We start from the raw sequence: 20,846 nt of genomic DNA on the forward strand, positions 1-20,846 counted from the left end.
TTTCCTGCCTTCCTACGTATTACTCAAAGAAATCAAGGAATACCAGATGAACTGAATGGATGCAGATAAATAGCAACACGAAGGAATGGCGTTGCTGGTCCAAGTAACCCACAGTCAAGAGTTTTGAGTAACGAATCATCAAAATTTCCTAGCTTCTTACGTATTACTCAAGGTATTGACCAAAAGCCAGTTGAATTGAGGGAATCCAAATAAACAGCAACGCGAAGAAATAGAGATGCTGGTCCAAATAATACAGATTCAAGATTTTTGAGTAAAGAATCGTCAAAATTTCCTAGCTTTCTACGTATTACTCAAGACACTCAAAGAAAGTCAGTTTAATTGAAAGGATCCAGACAAACAGCAACACAAAGGAATGGAGTTGCTGGTCCAAGTAATCCAGAGTCAAGATTTTTGAGTAACGAATCGTTAATATTTCCTGCCTTCATACGTATTACTCAAGGTACTCAAGGAATACCAGTTGAATTGAACAGGTCTAGATAAACAGCAACGCGAAGGAATGGCGTTGCTGGTCCAAGTAATCCAGAGTCAAGATTTTTGAGTAACGAATCGTTAAAATTTCCTGCCTTCCTACGTATTACTCAAGGTACTCAAGGAATACCAGTTGAATTGAACAGGTCTAGATAAACAGCAACGCGAAGGAATGGCGTTGCTGGTCCAAGTAACCCAGAGTCAAGATTTTTGAGTAACGAATCGTTAAAATTTCCTGCCTTCCTACGTATTACTCAAAGAAATCAAGGAATACCAGATGAACTGAATGGATCCAGATAAATAGCAACACGAAGGAACGTCGTTGCTGGTCCAAGTAATCCAGAGTCAAGATTTTTGAGTAACAAATCGTTAAAATTTCCTGCCTTCCTACGTATTACTCAAGGTACTCAAGGAATACCAGTTGAATTGAACAGGTCTAGATAAACAGCAACGCGAAGGAATGGCGTTGCTGGTCCAAGTAACCCAGAGTCAAGATTTTTGAGTAACGAATCGTTAAAATTTCCTGCCTTCCTACGTATTACTCAAAGAAATCAAGGAATACCAGATGAACTGAATGGATCCAGATAAATAGCAACACGAAGGAACGTCGTTGCTGGTCCAAGTAATCCAGAGTCAAGACTTTTGAGTAACGAATCGTAAAATTTCGTGAATTTCAGGTTCGGTCCGAGGCATCGATGAAAAGTCTGTCAGCAGAAACGAACGTAGATCGATAGCAACGTGCAGAAACGCCGCTGGCATCGCGCCCTTGCTCGTAATACGCTGGAGTAGAGCGTTTCGATCCGGCTTGTCCTAACGCGACATTCGACGCGACCAAGGTTCGGCCGTCACGTAGCAGGTAATATGCAAATGACATATCGTCACGGTGAAATTTATTCATGGACGCGACTGCCCGCAGCTGTGGCTTCCAAGTTCCCCGTCGACCCCCCAAAATTGTCGTAATGAACTTACACGTTCGTGCAAAACTTGCACTCTCCGCGATCTCGTCCCAAATTTCCGTCTTCGCAAATTTCGTTGTCGCTCTAGGTTCCGAATAGTTCCTCCGGGCGAGGAAGATTTTTGGACCTCGAAGCATTTCGACCGACACGTGTTTACGAAGAATATTTTTCGTCTACGAACGGAGAGTTGTAAATTTAAAATTGCAATTAGGACATAGGGAGAAGACCAACAGAAGACGAAAGCTAAAGTAAACGTAGAATTTGGAAATTTCGTTGGAAATTTAACTCCAAACCAGACACCTTACCAAACTCGCGTCGGTAAACTTAGAATTGCAGATGTTGGAAGTAATAATGCATAGCAATAGGATGACCGATCCATTAAAGATGCTCAGACGTAACTGCTTCCTATGAACGTAAATTATCCCCGGATTCTCGGTCTGTCGGGCACAGACGTGTTCGAGAATATCCTGCACCGAAGATCAAACGATTCTGATCTATCAAGATTACAATGTCATTCGCCAGCACTTTAATTATACACAAAAATGATAAATCTGGATTCAATGACAATTAGGTCCTGGTTACTGTCCAACTTTGAATTCACTCGTATAACAGACCACACGAAATCCACCCACAATAAATTCAATTTCCAATTCCAGAAATCCTACGCGTCTGACTAATACGTCTCATAATAACGCGGCTAATCGAACTAGATTTAACTTCCAAAACGTCATTATACAATATGCTACGCTGCACGTAGAAATAAGATAGGGGTAGATTAGAGACAATGAAATTGGAATAAAAATTCATGTAAACACGTATCCAATATGATCTTGCTTTCGAATCATAGTCGTAATATACCTTCAGTCGTATATTAATTTACTGTGGTAAAATAATTAATTTAATCATGGTGTTTACAAACCCGTAGCCCGTTTGATCTCGTGACGTTTAAGTAGTATAAAAATATTATAAGCCGACAGTAAATTTTTGCAACACGAAGTATGCTCGAACTTGAACGCAAGATCATATGGGGTAGATGTTTGTATGTCCTGCAAATATCTTCATCTAACATTTAAACATTTGCGGACAATTTTTCTTATTTCTAGTGCCAGGAATCCACCCCTATCTATCTTTCCAAGTATAACACGCTACAGTGTATAATTATCATGGTGGGTCATATAATTATCAATTAACATGATACTTCGATGAAAACGCAAGAGCAATTGACCCCCTGCGAACAGCAGCCCAAGTATTTTTATTCTCCTTACCACATAGATAAATAATTTTACAATTTCGAATGTATTTCTGCGTTTCGACGAATTAAAAGAAACGATACCTAAAAACCCACAAACTAGCCTAAATTTTTTTCCTCCCTCTACCGAATTTTCTGAGATAAAGCTAGGTTCTTCCACGCAACTCCATGTCGTTCGGAAAAAGTTATCTCTCGGACACATCGGACACGGGTATTTTTCCATAACGAGCTATCGGCGCGAAATCCATCTGGCCGTTCGTGGAATCATTAGCCGACTTGTTTTCTCCGCAGGTTATTTTCCCGAGAAGGCAACCCCGAAGACACGCGACGACAATTAGAATGCGTCGATGTGCCGATAAAAAGCAAATCGAACCCGCGATCCGACACGGCCGACGCGGACAACACGCTTTTGGCATCGGGCGCGACACGCTCGGCTGTTGGCTCGCCGCTTGAAATCCGATATTTTTTTGGCTAGCAAGCTCGTTTGTTTTATCCCCGCGCGTGGATCGCGCGTCAAAGGATGAGAGATTGCGCCATGTTACTACATTCTATCGCAATTACGAGTCCGCGAAGGATTTTCGTTCCTTGTAAACACGCCTTCTTTCGGGCCCCTCTGAGCACGCGAATACGCGCGTGTTCACGAGGAACTGAGACGCGTGTCATTTTAATTTAAATCCCTTGATGACCTCGAATTTACGGTGGACAAGTATCTTCGAAATACCGTGAGCTTTTTGAGTTATTACCTCTTAATAGTGGTGTATATTAACGAATGACAGGCCTTTCTATGTAAAACCGAAATTCAACCCTCAAAGGGGTTGCTGAGAAGATAAGAAATAGATAAACTAAAAAATTGACACCAACTTTCAAACGAAAGAAAGACACAGTACATCCCTGGGTAAATATACAGGGTGTCCCAACACGTGAACTTTTGCAGTTATTACCTCGTAACACACGGTGTATACTAACGAATAACAGGCCTTTCTATTTAAAACCGAAATTCAACCCTCAAAGGGGTTGCTGAGAAGATAAGAAATAGATAAACTAAAAAATTGACACTAACTTTCAAACGAAAGAAAGACACAGAACATCCCTGGATAAATATACAGGCTGTCCCAACACCGGTGGAATAACCAAGATCGAGAAAACCAACTTTGAATATTCACCGAGTACTTAACTCTGCACTTGACTCTAACTCAAACGAATGGATCTCGGTATACCGGCTTACTAGGACACTCTGGGACACTATAAATAAAATAAAACGAAATAAAGGGAGAAAAAAATTTCGAGATTTCGAATAAATTGCAAATTCGAAATAAAATAATTTTCATAAATCAATCGCGGGGGGGGCGAATATGTAAAGGGCCACGCGTGTAAATAGACTGGAGACAACGCGCACGAGGCAGGGAAATACAGAACGACTCAAGGTTTCAATCAGAACATTAAGTTGTAGCTTCCACTTCTGCAAAGGCGTGTTGATTACCGTGCACCGTGTCCCCAGGAAACAATGCGGACATTTTATAGCCGGTGTACAACTAGCACAGTCCCCTTATACTTGCCGGGAACAATGGGTATTATGTAGCGTGGCGCACGCACGGAAATGGCCTCCCCCGGACTTGTTCGAACTAGTTGTAACTCACTGTTCAACTGTGCCCGTTGACGAGCAGCGCAACAATTACGCTAATGCATTGTCCTCGGTTCCTTCGCCTAACGACTCTAAACGATCGACGCCCCGCGCCCTTTCGACCGTTTCAATTAAAGGCGACTCGGAAACAGGGGGTTGTTGCGCTGAAACGCGCGCCACGATTTCGGATCCCGTGCACTCGCGACCCGTGGACCCTTGATTTATCGCGACACGATTCGTCGAAGGTTAATCGGTTAAGTGGATGCCCGAAGAGACCTTAACGTCTCGCTACCACCGTTCTGACTTTCAGCAAAACCGAGTGGAAGGGATGGTACCGAAGCGAGATTTATCGGGAAGCAGAGATTACTGCCGAGATTTAATGCTCGCTTAGGGGAGCAGGAATTTCCGCTGCATTTTCTTCCGCGAAATTTTTACAACCATCCTCCATTCTTCTCTCAATTCTTATATCTATTTTTCAGATTAAAATTCTACGATTAATGCACTGCTTGTTCTAACTGGAATTTCCTTCGCACGACACGACGCACTGCGGTAATTATAAAAATGAAGGGAAAAATGATGAATTATTCGCGACAGAGTTTCATGCCAGGAATGATGAGGGAACTATCGAAGCGAAGAAAACAACGCGATATTATCTCCATTTTATAGTCATCGATTCCCATAGGAAAGAAATACTCGGTAACGAGGTTTATCGCTCCAAGTAGAACGAGTACGGCAGTAGTCAGACAGCGCGCTCAACTGCTCCCGCGATAAAAGTAGAATCGGAAAAGACACTCACCCGTATCGTTGTCTCCTGGAACACCAAGACTATCGCTATTGTCATTGATGAAGGCCTCCGCCGTCGACGTGAAGGTCTGAGGTGATAGTGTGAGGTCCGGCCCGCTCTCACTATCGAACAGTTCTAAATTCCCGTTACCTGTAACACACAGAGGAAAACATAATTAGTATACTCACATTTCGCAATAATATTTTCAACAAATTACAATTTTGTTACATTTTATTCCTCCTTTATCGAGGAACGCAAAATTCTGGAAAATATATCTCCTATATATAATTACTTCTGGGAAACACTGGAAAAATATCGTTGACAAAAATCGCGTTGTTTAATTAATATCCAACTATTACAGTCGCATGATTTCCCCGAATTCAGCAGCGAAAATTGCTCGAATCAGCGCCAAGAGACGAGGTTAATGAATCGAGGCGAAAAATTGGTAGGAGCAGCTGCACGTGGACCAAAGATCATTCTCTTGATTTCCGCGAGCACGCGCGCTCCCACCCCCGTTCTTATGGCCAAGCAACACGCAAAAACGAAATCATGCTCGTCGTTGATTCCGCTCGATGCCAGCTTGCTCGACCTCGAGGTTGGCAAACGGTGCTGACAGATGGACAAGATTCTTCGCGTGTTACGAACAGCAAAGCTCAAAAATAATTGGCTTCGTTTCTTACGATATGATCCACTCTGACCCGCGGATCTTTGTCTACAATTATCGCGAAAATATTGTCCTTCTCTGTAGAGAAATTCATCGTGCCCTGTCAAATTTTTAAGAGTAATTACGAATACGAAAAGAAAAATTCCTTACTTCCCCTGCAAAATATTCTCACCAGAGATATTAAAATATAATGTCTCTATTGTAATATCTATAATATATATGATACCTCTGATATCTTTATAATTTAATAAGAAAATATAAAACTAAAAATTTTTCGCAACTTCTGATCGATTTCTGCAAAATAATTCATACCGGTTCACTGACTCCAACCTTCTCTTTAATTCGCTAATAAATCCTTGATCGAGTATCGTCTTTTTAAAAATCCGAATTATACCTTCCAATTTGCTGCTATAAACGATCGTTTTTCGATGAAAGAAAAATCTCGCAGTTTGTGGAAAAAGTGGAAGAAAAATTCGTCGCGAGGGTCGAGCGAGACCATCGAACTCGGAAAGGAAAAATTGGCGAAGATTCATAATATAATCGTAACACGGTTGAGCGAGTTGATCGATCGTTTTCGTTATCAGCGTAGGACGAGAGGGGTTGAAGTTAGGCAAAACAGGGGCTGGGAGGGTTAAACGAGAACTCCTCGGGTATGAGACGAGTGTCGCTTTCGCATATTCCTCGGCGCACTGACAACAACGCTGAAGCACTCTTACGAGAACTAGCAGCCAGTGGAGGATCTCTCGAGACCTTAGGTGGCCTTCGCGATCCGAGGACAACTGCTGCCAAGTGGCAGCAAACTTTGACTGTGGATTTTAGGTTACGAAGCTCGTCGCGCTAAGCGACCTAAACTCCGTCTCTCCGCTTGTCAGACCCTCGTTACGACCGTCTCGGTTCACTCGATTATATCGCGTCGTCGACCGGTTCTCGAAGATCGTGTTTTCGTTGCTGCCTCGCGAGAAGAATAAGAAACGATTCTGTTCGATTCCGTTGGATCGTTTCGTTCTCGGAAACCTATTCGACCCGAAGAAGGACACCCCATTCCACGAATACGACGCAAAAGGCGAGAGTGACAGACGTGTATGGAACTCTGATTCGAGCTGACGAATCGCCGGCTCTATATCGACCTATTCTACTGAGAGAAATTGAAAAGTAAGTCTTGTCAGAATGATCGTCGGCTTCCGCGTTGGTACCCTAATCTTGGCTCCTGTCTCAAGTTTGGAATACCAATTGTTACTTCGTGCAATCCTTGTCCAAATCCAAAATCCCAAATCCTAATCCGTGAAAACTAATATCCGCGTATATCTTCCTCTAATCTCTGTCAAAAGACGAAGTGATCTAAAAGTGCTTCAAGCTTCTGAGCTTCTAAAAGTCTTGACAGCATTCTCGTATTATTTTGTATCATCGCTGGATTTCATTCATGGTTTTGTTTCACGAGAATGAGTACTCATACGTAGAAACACATCCGAGTCTTGAGGAGTTAATATTTTGTCACAACGACCTCGCGCGACCCTAGAAGTTGTCGTCACGTTAGAGTATAAAATCAGATTGGAAGAGATAGAATTAGAAAAAGAGGGTCTGGTGACGCGTTAATCCGAGGATCACGGGCTCCAACTTCCTCTTTTCTAAAGACCTTCCACGATGTTAGAAGCTCAGAACTGGGACACGTTGCCAACATGGAAGCAGGACTGGCGACGACAGCGGAGACCGCAGTCTTGGTCGACTTGGATCCCAAGTACTACGGAGTTTTCAGGCGTATTCATTCTCGCTTGGACTTCTCGTGATTTATGGTTAGCAGATGAACGGGAAGATACGCAGAAACGCGACGTCGAGAGGTAAAGACCGAGAAATTAACGATGTCTAAAACGCCGATGGAAATTAAGCAATTTGGAAGGCTTTTAAAAAATTCCAGGCTGCAAATCCGACTGTCTGACAGTGTGCTCGCGCGAGATAAATGTTTTAATGCGCGCAACCGTGCAGGCAGAGATACGTGAAATATTCGAAGACGAAAAATACAGGAATTCGGCGAGTTTCGTCCGCGCGATTATACGTTTCACGTAGGTATACGTGTACACACAAGGCATCGCACACCATATTCGTCCGCTTCGACATCGGCCATGTACACGATTCGCGTCGTAGAGGAGCGTTCGTGTTAATTCAAAGCGACGGTATGCATCTCGCGGCGGATTAACATATTCCAGATTATCCGTCCGCGTTTGCGTTAATGCTTGCGCCGTTGGGTTAGTTAAATATGTAAATATAAGCGGGCCAGCCATGCTGGACGTTATCCGCGCTTACGAGAGATCGATGAATCACACGCGAGCACACAGGACGCGACGCGAAACGCACACGCGAGGGGGGACTTGAACGAGATTCAGGAAGAAGCGTGAAAAAATTTCGCGGCAGGAATAAATCATTGGAAATGCGTGTTATAACCCCGCGATTGATTTATAATTTATCACGCGAGTAATACGGTTAGTACGTAAATTACGAGGCTCCCCTGATTCAGCCCCGGGATTGAACGGATATCTACTTTTTGAAATATTTGTAGGAACGCATCCGTGGATTTTGTTTCCACTCTTAGCGACATCGAGGGTCCCGAGACAATGGGGGGTTTATGCTTTTGCGACCAGCATCCCATCACGACTGGTAGACACGAGGACCACGACGCGTGGGCTTAGGGGTGGAAAAAATCAGTTCGTTGGCGTTACGTGGTGCATATGGAGTATTCTGCCTCGGCATAGCTAGATGAGCTGCGAGGTTGGTATTTCTAAGGTTTATATCTAGGAATATTGGGGGGGCAATGAAACAATGTTCTTTTAAATCTTAATTTCGTGCATGCTCAATAGCCAAAAGATGTGTTATAAAACTCGGTAATTCTGAAGGATGCTTCGGACCTGGAAGAAGATCGTAACCTTTAGGCAAAACCAGTGACCTAACACCTGCCGAGGTATCGTCGCACCCTTACCAAAAGAAGGCGCGCCAAGGGTACATGGAAAGGTGGTCAGAAATTAATATTTCTCGAAATAACTTCAACGCGACGTAACAAATGGCGACCAGAGAGCGTTATAGACCTTTTCCTAAGAGTAACACCGTTTTCTCTGCACCAGCACCCCCCCCCCCCCCGCACAATAAAACTCGTCGAAACCCGAAATACTCCATTTCGTTCATTGATACCTCAAGATATCCTTGATATTTAATTTTTTAACATCCATTTCTACGGGATATTTCGAAATATTCTCCCTTCGGTTAGAAAATATCGTACAAATAACGCGTTTAATATCATTTAATCCCGGAAGGCCCATGTTTAATTTCTTTTCGCCGAATTTAACTAGCAAAAAGAAGCTTGGGAAAGCACAAGGATTTGAAGCAGAGAAGCGAACACTGCTAACTCAATTCCCAATTACTCAGCCTAGCTGGCTACAGCGAGTACGTGGATCTTGGAAAAACGACGAGCAGGAGAGTGGAAGCGAAGCCGCAGGAGACTCGAACAGGGAATAAAAAGAACATACGCGGTGGATGATGAGCAGAGCAGTGGGAGAATCGGGATTGCCGAGGAAACAAAAGGGTGGAGTGGCGGCGATCCGGAATTAAAGCTCCGTCGCGAAGTTATTAACAAACGCGACCGCTTTATCCCGACCTGGTCCGATCGGCGGGCCGTGGAACGAGGAGGAACGGGGAAGCAGGAGCGCGAGGGCGTTCGAAGACAAGGGGTTGATGATGGCGGTCGGAAGAACGGCGAGGCGGCGTGGGTGCGGCACGAAGGAGAAGGCGGTACTAGAAGGAAGCGACCGCACAACCGAGTTTATTCAACGCGCGAACGAAGCCCAGATATTAATTTTCTCGATGTATATGGATGAGTTCCGACTGGGCCACGGGGTGTTCAGCCCAGCAGCGAGAGGAGTGGCGAAAGAGAGAGGGGTAGAAAAGGTGGAAGCAGCGACGGTAGCCGTGACGATGCCTCTGCAGCTTGCCGGAGGTGGACCTAGGAAGGTACATAGATGTAGCGGCGGGAAGAGGTCGTACAGAATGGAGAGGGGTGGTTAAATTGCTATCGATCCCCCCAAGCTTCGCAAATATCGTTTACCTTACCCTTGCAACCCTTCTAAAATCCCATCCACGCTCTCTCGCCGTCCGCCATCGCGCCGCGTCCTCGCTTCCAGCACGATTTCGTTTCACGTATCGTTCTGCCGGTGTCGCTGGCTTTTTATGGAAAGTCAATGCCGACCCGAATCGTGCAAGTTCTCGCGGATGGCTTTTTGACGAGCTTCCTCCTCTGCTTTGTCTTTCAAATTCCTCTGGATATTCCAGCCCCGGTTCGGCCAGGTTCCCCGGTTTAAATTCGGGTTATCAGGCAGAGGATATTAGATCGTTCGGTTTAGTACTTAGACTCTGCTCGTGGGAGTCCCTTTTTATATTCCTCCCGGATGGAAAGGTTCGAGCCCTATCCCAGACGCGATGACAGAGGGCTGAATCGCGAAATGGACGTTCCTGAACGTGAAAAGTATCTTCCTGGACAATGTTCATTCGTGACGAAAAATACATCTGGAACCAATGCGACCTGTGAGTGCTCGCGAGGAATGGAAATTCCCATTTGCTTCGTTATATTTGTATATTCTCCGGAATTTATACTCAGCCTCGTAAAGAACTTTAATCGCAAGAGACTGCGAGGTTAGTCGCATAAAGAATCCAGGGACATCGAAAACACCCGAATTCTCCATCCCTTGTACACACACCTCGAATTCTCGGATCGGAACACGCTAAACAACGCGATCGAATTTATTCGCGGTTAAACGAAGCTCCAGCAACATTACCGAACGAACCCGGATGGCCGTGTGCCGCAATGAGAGCAGACTCCACCGCTTTTTTCCACGCCCCCGCCCCCCGACGGTCATTATTTCCGAGCGCGACAGAACGACGTGGAAAATTCGGAGCAGCGGGCAAACAAAAATTTTAATCAAATTGAAATTAATGGTGGTAGACGTGTTCGAACTGTTACGGGGCCGAAAACATTTTTGAAACCGCGCTCTCCCGAGCACCTATGCACGATCGATCGATTCCAATATTCCAGCTTCGCAAATTTTGTTTACCTTTCGGCAGCTGCGCTGTCAGGATTCTATCCTGTCAGATATGTGTTATCAGCCGAATAGAGGTTCGAGGCTCTATGCGTCGACAATTACGATCGACGATATCCCCGTTTGCTTTTTTTCTTTTTTTTTTTTTTTTTCGATTTTTCTCTTCTTTCGTTTTTGTTTTTTTCCCTTCCCCTTTGCCCCATGCAGTTCGACAGTGTAAACCATTTTCAATTTCCTCGCACGAGTTAAATTTATCTTCAACCGACGGTACAGCGAGGTTGCACTAACAGTCAATTGTAACTCTGTTAATATTGACGATCGCGCTGTCACGAAGAATTATGGGATACTTTATCCGCCGCCCGATCGGCCAATTGGAATCGGTGGCTGACGCGATTTCTTCCTGGTAACCGTTCATTCGCTATTATTTTTCTTCCATCCCGAGGAAAAACACACCGGTGGCTACACGCGAGGAATAGATGCTCTACGAATTCCTTCGAATCGCTCGTTTCTTAGACACTAAACAATTTTCCACTTCCTGTTCTCGACGACGAGAATCGAGAAACGACTTCGATAGAATAGAAAGAACTTGAAACGATGAAGACCACTGAACAATGATCAACTACGTTACGATAAAATACTCGGGAGTTACTATTGTAGCGATCTACGTTCACACCCTGGCCAATGGATTGATCCCTAACCGAAGGAGGTTCGAGGACTTTCTCGTAAGTCCTCTGTGAACCCTCGGCCTCCCATAAATAGAAGCTCCTACGTTAGCTAAGTACCTAAGGTAGCACTCTGTTTAAGGCAGGGCCTGCTAGAAAGTTCACTGCTTATCGACGAGAGTCCACTAGCAGGCCCAAGACGAAATGCATCCTATCCCTTCCCTACGTCCTTCTACTTACTACCCTATCATAGCGTCACGACCAAGGGCCACCTTCCAGTAGCACGCTAGGAACCGCAGGATCAACACAAAGTATCATAGAACCCCTGTGAAGGGGAACCGATTCCCCACAATATCAATATCGTCAAATCCAAAAATTCTTGGTCCCAAAGCACGCAATAGTACTCCGATGCAATAGTACCTCGTGTTCCTGAGTACACACATGACTGTCAAACATCACGGTTCATCGATGTACCGATATCCTCAACCTAAAATCCTGTTTGTTTACCGTAAAAGCATCCTAAAATTGAAATCTATCATGGAACTTCATATTCCAGGGGGATGTAACGATATCGGCGATCTCGCAAACGGTCTACGATCGATACTGTTATTCGATAGTCACGAAAGACACGGCCGAGTGGAACAGCATCGCGGGAGAGAAATTTAAAATTCTGCCCCGCCGTCTATAAAGTTGCAAAAATAAACGGGTGCGTACGTAAAGCTAACAAAATATGCGAGCGAGAGTACACAATTTACATAGCGGTTTTGTTTGTCCGTTACGCGGAATCGAACGGTTTCCCCCCTGTAAAAGATATTCAGAATCACGCAACCGCGGCCGACTCGGGATTTTATGAAAAATATCGCGTTTTACCGACCGATGGACGAAGCTTCCGGCGATTCTCGCGGAGCACGCCAACCGTAAATGAATTCGTTCGCCAAACAATAAGGATGAAACTTCCCGTCCGAGAATTTCAAGCGTATCAAATAAACAACGCGTATGAGAAAAAAGAATCGTGCAATTGTACTGCGAGATGTAAGCTGACAAAATTCCTTCGATTTCAGGAGCGAAAAATTCTTGTTTCATTGACGAAACTGCTGAATTTTGATCGAGTTTCGATTAGCAAATAAATAATAATTAGATCATTTCAAATTTTTATTTTATTTCTTTATAAAATCGCGAACGAAATTGCCAGAAATCTCTGCTTGGCCTTTAGAATAGTTAAGTGGATTCTAGAATTGGTCACAAAATTTATAAATATTCCATACTCCAATATTAATAGAAAGCTGACAGTAATAACCATCTTCGATTAAAGATCTATATTCTTTGACACACCACTTCAATTCCAATTTTTAAAACAGCTAAAAGCCCAAAGTTCATGATCAAACTGTGCATAAAAGTCTCATCTAACAAGGAACAACAAAGTAAAAATAAAAAATATACAAATCCATAGCAACGTACAAAAATGATTCCTACATCCAAAACGCAATAATTCTAACCATCGGAACAGGCAATATTCCACAAAAAGCGAAGCGAAATAAAAAAAGGAAAAGACCTAAACAAGGAAAATGTCGAGGTCCACGAATAGCAAAATTTTACGACACCGTTCCATCCGAAAACCGATAAAATTCTAACCTTTAAAACGGGCAAAAGTCCATAAAACTGCGAAACAAAAGAAAAGAGAGGAATCGCGGAGAAGTACCCATCCGCGCCCTCGAGCCCGCAGCGAGGCTCGCACCCCTCGCCGAACAACCCTCGAAGGAGGAAGGAAAACAAGGCGCGGAGGTGTTCCAACGGTCCGCAGCCGAAGGTCGGTTTCTTTAAGCCGAAGATATGCAAATTGCATTAAGTGTCCGCCTAACGTGTACACTGTATCACGACCGCTCGGGCCGGTATTACGAAACTTAAGCCGTAGCGCACAAGTGTCGCGAGCTGCGGCTGCCGGTTCTCCCTTTGTGCAGACTAAGCCCGAGCCATTATCTCTCGGCCAGCAGCGGAGAACTTGAACCGGGGTTGGTACTCGTCGGTCCCGCCGCCACCTTTCCGCGTCCTTGCGAATTCCCTCCAGAGGATTCCTCCTCTTCCTCTGTTTCGCTGATCCGCCCCGGCCGGCCTTTGTCGACGGACGTTTCCACGCGAAATATTTCTCGGCCAGCTTGCCGCGGATAATTAAACGACTTAGACCAAAGCGAGGGGACGAAGACGATGGACGGGCTTGATGAACTGAGACACGGGAGTTTGGCTGGCCTCGCGCAAGCGGATGCTGACTTGGGCGAATTGTTCGGTCGACGGGATGGAAAGCGGTTTAGGGTGACTTTCGGGACGAGGGTGGTTTTATGGGCTGCGCTACAGTGTTTGCGCGATATGAACTTTGCTTCCATGGCTCGCCGTGTTTTCCAGTATTTCGCTAATATAGGGTAATACCCGCCCATTATTCCCCATCGATTCGCCATCACTGCAACTCGTTTACAGAAATTCCTGATATTTTAATCCTTCGCTACGATCATTTTTACAGATCTTTACCACAGTTCGCTGTTTGTTAGTTCGTTCAAGCTTATAATAAATTTATAATAATTGAGAGCGAAGTTCCAAGTGTTGAAAGAGAAATCGAGGATAACAGAGCAACAGAAAATTTTTATATTATTAACCCTTTGCACTCGAGAGGCGACTCTCAGTCATTTAATCAGATTCTAAAGATGGACGTTAATTAATATATCAAATTTAGAATTACCTAACAATGTGTGGAATGTCGAAGAAAAATAATTCTACGTCTTAATTTGCATATGATTTCTCGTTTATCATTTCAAAAAGATCATCGGCTCTGTGACAGAAAGTCTTCAAATAACAGATTATTAACCCTTTCACTCCTGAAGACGTTGTACGACGTCACGCTACAATATGACTTCGGGACTGCAAACGTGATAAAACGTCCATAGATTTCAAAGCTGTTAGAGCTTAAAAATTTTTTTCTGAACGCAATCCAACTGTTTCGTGTCCTGCCATCTCTTAGGATGAGAGAAAAATTTAATTTCATTTCTCAAATTAATCCAGAACAGAGTGTTTGCTACTCTCTTCCTAACTCAGGAGTGAAAGGGTTAATACAGAAATTTTTAACACAGAACTTTTATATTATTAAAATAAAAAATTAATTTTAGTATTACCTAGAGCAAAATTAACCCCTTGATATACAAATAACACAATAACGCGATTCGAGTACATGTAAGACGTATAACCTGAAAATAAGTGCTGTTCTTTTGCAATACACGATACAAATACGATTCCGTATTAACCTTCGCAAAATCGTTTCGACCTGCAGGAGAACTTAAATTCCGAAACAAGACATCGATAAACGTCGCTTACAGCTATTAGCCGGCATCAATCTCGATCCTTTCTCTCGGCTGTGCCTGTGCTCGATCGCAAAAACGAGGAAAGGAGGATACCAGAGGCGAAGAAATTACTCGGTGAACGCGTACATACACGCGTTGTCACGCTATCATCCGGAGCTGACAGGTGATCGAACGGTGGCACCCAGCCGGTGTCGACATTAGTTACTGGGTCGATCCCGGCGTGCACAAAGACGGCCTAATCGGCGCAGATGAGACGGGCAGGGGTAATCACGCTCACGGCCCAATAATCATACCATTATAATTAATGTGCCGCAATTAAGGCAGTAATATAGGACGGCCGACAATCGGGCCGTGATTGTCGATTAAACGTTTTCGCAGCGCGAGGCGGCGCGTTTATCGGCGCGATGCGCGACCCTCGTTTCGCGAGCAAGCTCGCTCGTTACACGACATGCCGTGCTGGAAAATGCGACCTTTTGGTCCCGGGCTTCTACGGTACACATTAGGGTAATGGAAGGTTTTAAGCGTGCTTTAAATGGAGATTCGAGTAACGTTTAATTCGCAGCTCCGACGTGCAGGTGTCTTAATTCATTGGTTCGTTCAGGCTTGCTTTCTATGCAGCGCAGACTTTACCCAGACGTCTGTGATGGGTGGATTAAGATTGCAGATCGTTGGAAACCGAGAAATTATTGGCAATGTGCACGGTGTACAGGAGAAAGAAAATTTTCGAATAGAATCTACGGAGAGAAATTTTTCATTGGAAAATATACCGTGCCCCAAATACACGGTGCCCTACGCGAAGGTAACAAGTGCGACGCGTGAATCCACTCATTCTGCAAGTACGAGAAATTTTTCGACGTTGGCTGCAAGTGTACAAAAATAGAAGCGGGAGTTTATTTACCGCGGAGGGCGAGTTTCACTCGCGTCGTTCGGCGAAGAAAATAAAAGGTTCCGCGGGAGGTCCGCGTTGCAAAAATCACAGGGTCTATTTTCGAAACCGAGCGACCGTGAAACGCATTCAAATTACGCGCGCAGTGAAATCGCGCGAGAGTGCACCCCGTCGGGGAATTTTCCCAGCGTGAAGTTTGGCGAAATTCCTGTTTGGACGTTGTTCGGCGGGTCACGGGGAACAAAAGCGACTCGTGCGTGGTTACGTCGCTCGTTTCAAAATCCCCGTGCCCGATCCCTTCTTTCCTTAACCGTGGCCTGAAGGAAACGTTTCACAGAAAACCGACATAATAACGTTGCTACGGGTAAACTCTCGTTTGCCCGAGAGGGAATGCAAGTAAACTTTCGTGCACTAAATTCCATAAACAAAGTGTCATTGTACCCCGATCTCGCATTATTTTTCAGCCCTGCACTAGTAAACATACACGTTTCGTTTGCTCGATTATAAAAAGCCGCGAGGTGGTGAACGAAACTCGCTAACTTCTTAAACTCCAACAAAATTGTAACATCGACGCGACATCTATCCTCGAATTTTTCTGAAAACTCCGCGTTCCCGAGCGCAACCCCGCAGCAAATCTCGACAACGAGGAAGCCCGTTAGACAGGGGTGCGAGGGTGAAATCGGCTGAAACGTTGAAATCTTGGGAACGTCGATAAGTGGCGAAGGAACGAAACAAAACAGAGGAGTGGAAACGAAGAGCAGAGGCAAAAACGAGAAGGAAAAAGAAAATGAGAAAAGAGGAGAAGGAGAAACGAGGAAAAAGAGGTAGAAGCATGGAAGAACGGGGGGAATAAATTGGATTACAACATTCTCGACAAACGGTCGGCTACAAAGAAACGTAGAAAGGAGACTGAAGGTAAATAATGGAGCTGAAAAAAGGACGGAGAGGCGCGGGTGAAATGGAAGAAAGGAGAAAAGGGAGAAAGAGGGAGAGAGGGAGGAAAGGTAAGCGAGACGCGAGAGAAGGGTGGGTTAGAGAGGCGTACACGTACGTTTAAACAGGGGAAACGAAATGTGCGCGTGGCGGCGGCGGACAGAGAGAAAAAGAATAACCGTAACGAACTTGGTGCAATAAGAATCGCAAGGTAACGGGCTCGCCGGTATTATTTCGGTAGCGAAGTCAATTTGCAATCAGCGGTGCAGCCGTTCTCCCCTCGTTTCCGCCGGAACGGGTATAGTCCGTATTTACTATAATGCGATAAGAGGCGAGCGGTATCGTACATTTAAATGAGACCGGCCCGCGTACTCTGTTTCCTTTCTTTATTTCCGCTGTACCCACCCACGCCCGAGCTCTTTCTTAATCCGACGCGAGTATCTGCTTCGTTGGCTGCTACGATAAAAATGACGACGACAGCTTGCTAGATTACGAAACCCTGCAAATGTACAGGGAACGTTCGTAGGCCTGATGAGCTCGTTACATCGTTCCGACTTAATCGTTCGTGGCTTTCTTCGTTCCCTCGTTTCCGATCATTTCGGATAAGCTTCTGTTTATAATGGATATTCTGGATACCATTTCGGGAAAGTTATTATAGAAAAAACAAATTATAAACCGATCTATGACCTGCAAAATTCACAGATGCCTGTGCCACAACGGTCCAGTGTTTCTGTGACAATTGCCTTATGACGTGTACACCACGTCTTTGGCGATCTGCGACAAAAGCATTACGACGTGCGTGGCACGTTTTTCCAACGCAAGTGGTTAATATTGCCAGAGAATTGTTTTCTGAATTCGAGTGAACGTTAGTCGTTCATCGTTACGCGTAGAATAGTCTCGCAAAGCTAGTCTGAACAGGGTGGCTACCCCTTATGATGAACATAGCAACTTAGAATTCTCTGACAGCTGTCAGATCTCTATGTTAGGTTCTTCTGACTTGGAAAGTTAAATAAGCAGCACAAACCTAGGTCTCCTCGATCCTCTTTTAATTTATAATCACATAATTACATTAGGGTAGAAGAATAGTTTCACTGGAAACGAAAGAGTTTATATTCACCCCTTTTTCCCCTAGGATCTATCGTATACCGAGATATCCAAGAAGCTAGCTACAAATTCGGAAAGAAAATGTGGTATCTCTATTCAACAAAATAATTTACACTTAGCTCAATGATTATCTGCAATTTCATTAGTCACCCCCAATAATCTCGCTCTTAAAACTTCAACATCTGAAAATATTCCCATCTTATTTCGTATGCTTATGGAAAATCCAAATTTTGCAATGAATGAGGAACAATTATAATCAAATTACATCTCGAGTACCAAATTATCTTCTCCCCGTTAAGTTTTACACGCTGTTTCATACACACGTCGCGTAATCGTGACGAACCGCGTAGAACGGGGTAGGAAATATCGCAGGGGTGGAGTGGAGCCTAAATAAAGCATGGAATCGCAAGGCGTGGAGGTAAATTGAAAGAGCGACCGAAAATAAATCGACAATGCAGAATGCTTAGAAATGGCCGCATGCATGAGAAATACAAGCGGCGTGTCCGTAAACGTGTTCGTTTAACAAGGGCAAAAGTACGAGCGTTGAATATAGAGGGAGATATATAAAGTAGCGAGAGCTGGGAAGAAAAAGTCCACCACCCGCCATCGCGAATATTTAAATTCATAAATGCGGGTCCGCTCTTCGAACCGAGCTCACCCCATCGGCAAAAACTCCGGCTCGATTTGCTCGAATTGCCGTGAAGTACCGCGAGCAACCCGATCGTTTGAAAATAGGAAGAAGAAGAAGCTTCGATCGCGAATCTTTCTCCCATCTCCATCGATTCGAGCTACTTCAACGATGTATCGAATTCTCCCAAGTCGCTAAATTCCTTTGGTAAATGAAAGAACCGCGGTTCATACGTGGCTCGTGTCAGTCGTAGGAGAAGAAATTAATCATGGAACCGGCTGTCGATCGCTAATTCAAAGCTTATGGCATTTTTGAACAATTTTACAACCCCCTAATAATCCTAGTATAATATTTACTCGAACTGATCCCAATAATCCTAGCATAATATTTATCAATGCCAACCACGCTAATCCTAGGCTAATATTTATTAATCCTAATTCCAATAATCGCGATATGATATTTAGCAGCTACCTGAACCCTGATCCATCGACCTGTTATAAATTAACAAACGCTGCTACGCGCGTGCAAGAATAAATTTCCGATTCCAAGAACGAGGATAGAAAAAGAAAGGGAATTTCCGAAAATTCCACGTCTTCGAGCATTGAACCACAGTTTAAACGCGAATCGCTTAACAAGGCAAGGTCTATCTTAATTTCGTCCTCACTGACAACGGGCTTCGGAACAATTACCCAGCCGAGTGTACGGAAGCTAATTAGAGTTTGAGACACGTGTACGACGCAGAAGCCTCAGCGTCACGGATGCAGTCTTCGCGAACGAGAATAGCAAAATGGGGGCCACACGGTAAAGGATGCGTCCTCTCGCGGAGGCTGAGTGGTCAATTTATCTGGGGTCACTTATCCGTTTTCTCCAAATAACAACGCCACCGCAGTATCATCCCTGTGCTCAACGAATCGGACAACGGTAACGAGACACTCCAACGGAATCTCTGACGGATAATGCGAAAGCGTGGTATCGGTCGAGCGAGTTTCTCGAAAGACAGAGGGAAAAGGAATCGCAGACGAAGGAAACGTTCGGTCCCCGCTTCACGCTCTTTTACTCGCGCGCGGCCATTTTGTCGAGTCCTCGTTCCCCGTCGCGTGTAAATTCGTGCTGATTTTTCCACGAATTTCTACGCGATGACGTCCGCTTGAAATTCCGGGAATGTTCGAGGGCTTCGCGTTAAATAAACTGAAAAATTACAGGGAAGTTGTTCGTCGAGCAAAAACTTCCGTTTAAATTTGAAATCATTCGGAATTAAACGAGGTCGATATTTTGTTTGAAAATATGATAGTTTCGCGAGCGTGGAAGTACGCTTCGAGAGGGAGTCTGCGGTCATGGTGTGATGGGATTTGAAAAGATCTATTTGGAGATGGGAATAATGGATAATTTTCGAATAGATTAATTATTATAACGGTGTCACGGAATTGCTGTTTGAAGCGCGTTATTCGATTATTCGTAATGCGAGAGGTATTCGGAGTAATTCGTACGTTAATCGGTTCGCATCGGAAAGACAAACAGGTTTGCTAAATCGTTGATGGAATAGAAAATCACGTTAACGAAGTAAATACTTGTATAACACTCCGTCTGCGGAGAAACTTGCTCATTTTTAACCCACCCAACTCTCTTTCCTCAACATTTTCAAACTTTCCTTTCGCTACATGCTGACCACCCTTAAGAGGTTTTAACCTCGAACCCATGCAAGCACCCTCTCGATCACCATTAGCCACCGTAACTCGTTTATACGTTTCCAGAAAGCTGATGAAAAAGAAGCAGGTGCTTTAAATACAAATACGGTACACTTGGATCAACAGTTTCAAATCCACGAAATATATATAAATATTCATCTTCTTTACCTTAACCCTTTCGCTACCAGCGTCACATATATGTGACGACCTGATTTTCTTATCTGAGCCCGGCGTCACAAATATGTGACGGGTGTTCATTATCATTTTAATCAAATGTGTCACATATATATAACGACGGGGCTACCAAAGGAATTATCTATCTATAGCTCAATGTCACTTATGTGTGTCGGCTTGTAAAATTGCTAATTTCACTCAGTTAGAACGATATAACGACGGGGCTACCAAAGGAATTATCTAACTATAGCTCAATGTCACTTATGTGTGTCGGCTTGTAAAATTGCTAATTTCACTCAGTTAGAACGTTATAGATACATACCACAAAAATAAATGACAACTGATATCATATTTAAATAATAAAACGTCTGGGCTGTGATGGCGGTCTTTCTCCTGAGGCTCTGCTAGCGAAAGGGTTAAATTAGCGAATAAAAAATACACCATACTCAATACAAGCAGCTTGCCAGATATTTGCTCGGTGTAACTCAAAATTCACGCACACTACAGAGGGAAAACGTATAAAAAATCGCGGCTTTTCGACGGTCACCCCGAAAACCACTCTCGAACGTGCACCAGCATCAAACACCGGCAT

General features: G+C 44.2%; 1 protein-coding gene across 1 annotated transcript in view; it reads right to left on the bottom strand.

Annotated features, from left to right (window-relative positions):
- Nucleotides 1-4,691: 4,691 nt before the first annotated feature.
- Nucleotides 4,692-20,846, bottom strand: part of LOC108552125 (uncharacterized) — a 180,400-nt gene continuing 164,245 nt past the window's right edge. The window contains exons 4-5 of the mRNA XM_017906534.1: nucleotides 5,112-5,249; nucleotides 4,692-4,783 (exon numbers count right to left, since the gene is read on the bottom strand). Of these exons, the coding sequence (XP_017762023.1) occupies nucleotides 4,692-4,783; nucleotides 5,112-5,249 (230 nt within the window). The remainder of the gene's footprint in view (nucleotides 4,784-5,111; nucleotides 5,250-20,846) is intronic.

This window comes from Eufriesea mexicana, unplaced genomic scaffold (genome assembly GCF_001483705.2).
Source record: "Eufriesea mexicana isolate 0111107269 unplaced genomic scaffold, ASM148370v2 scaffold5504, whole genome shotgun sequence".
In the NCBI taxonomy this organism is placed as follows: domain Eukaryota; kingdom Metazoa; phylum Arthropoda; class Insecta; order Hymenoptera; family Apidae; genus Eufriesea; species Eufriesea mexicana.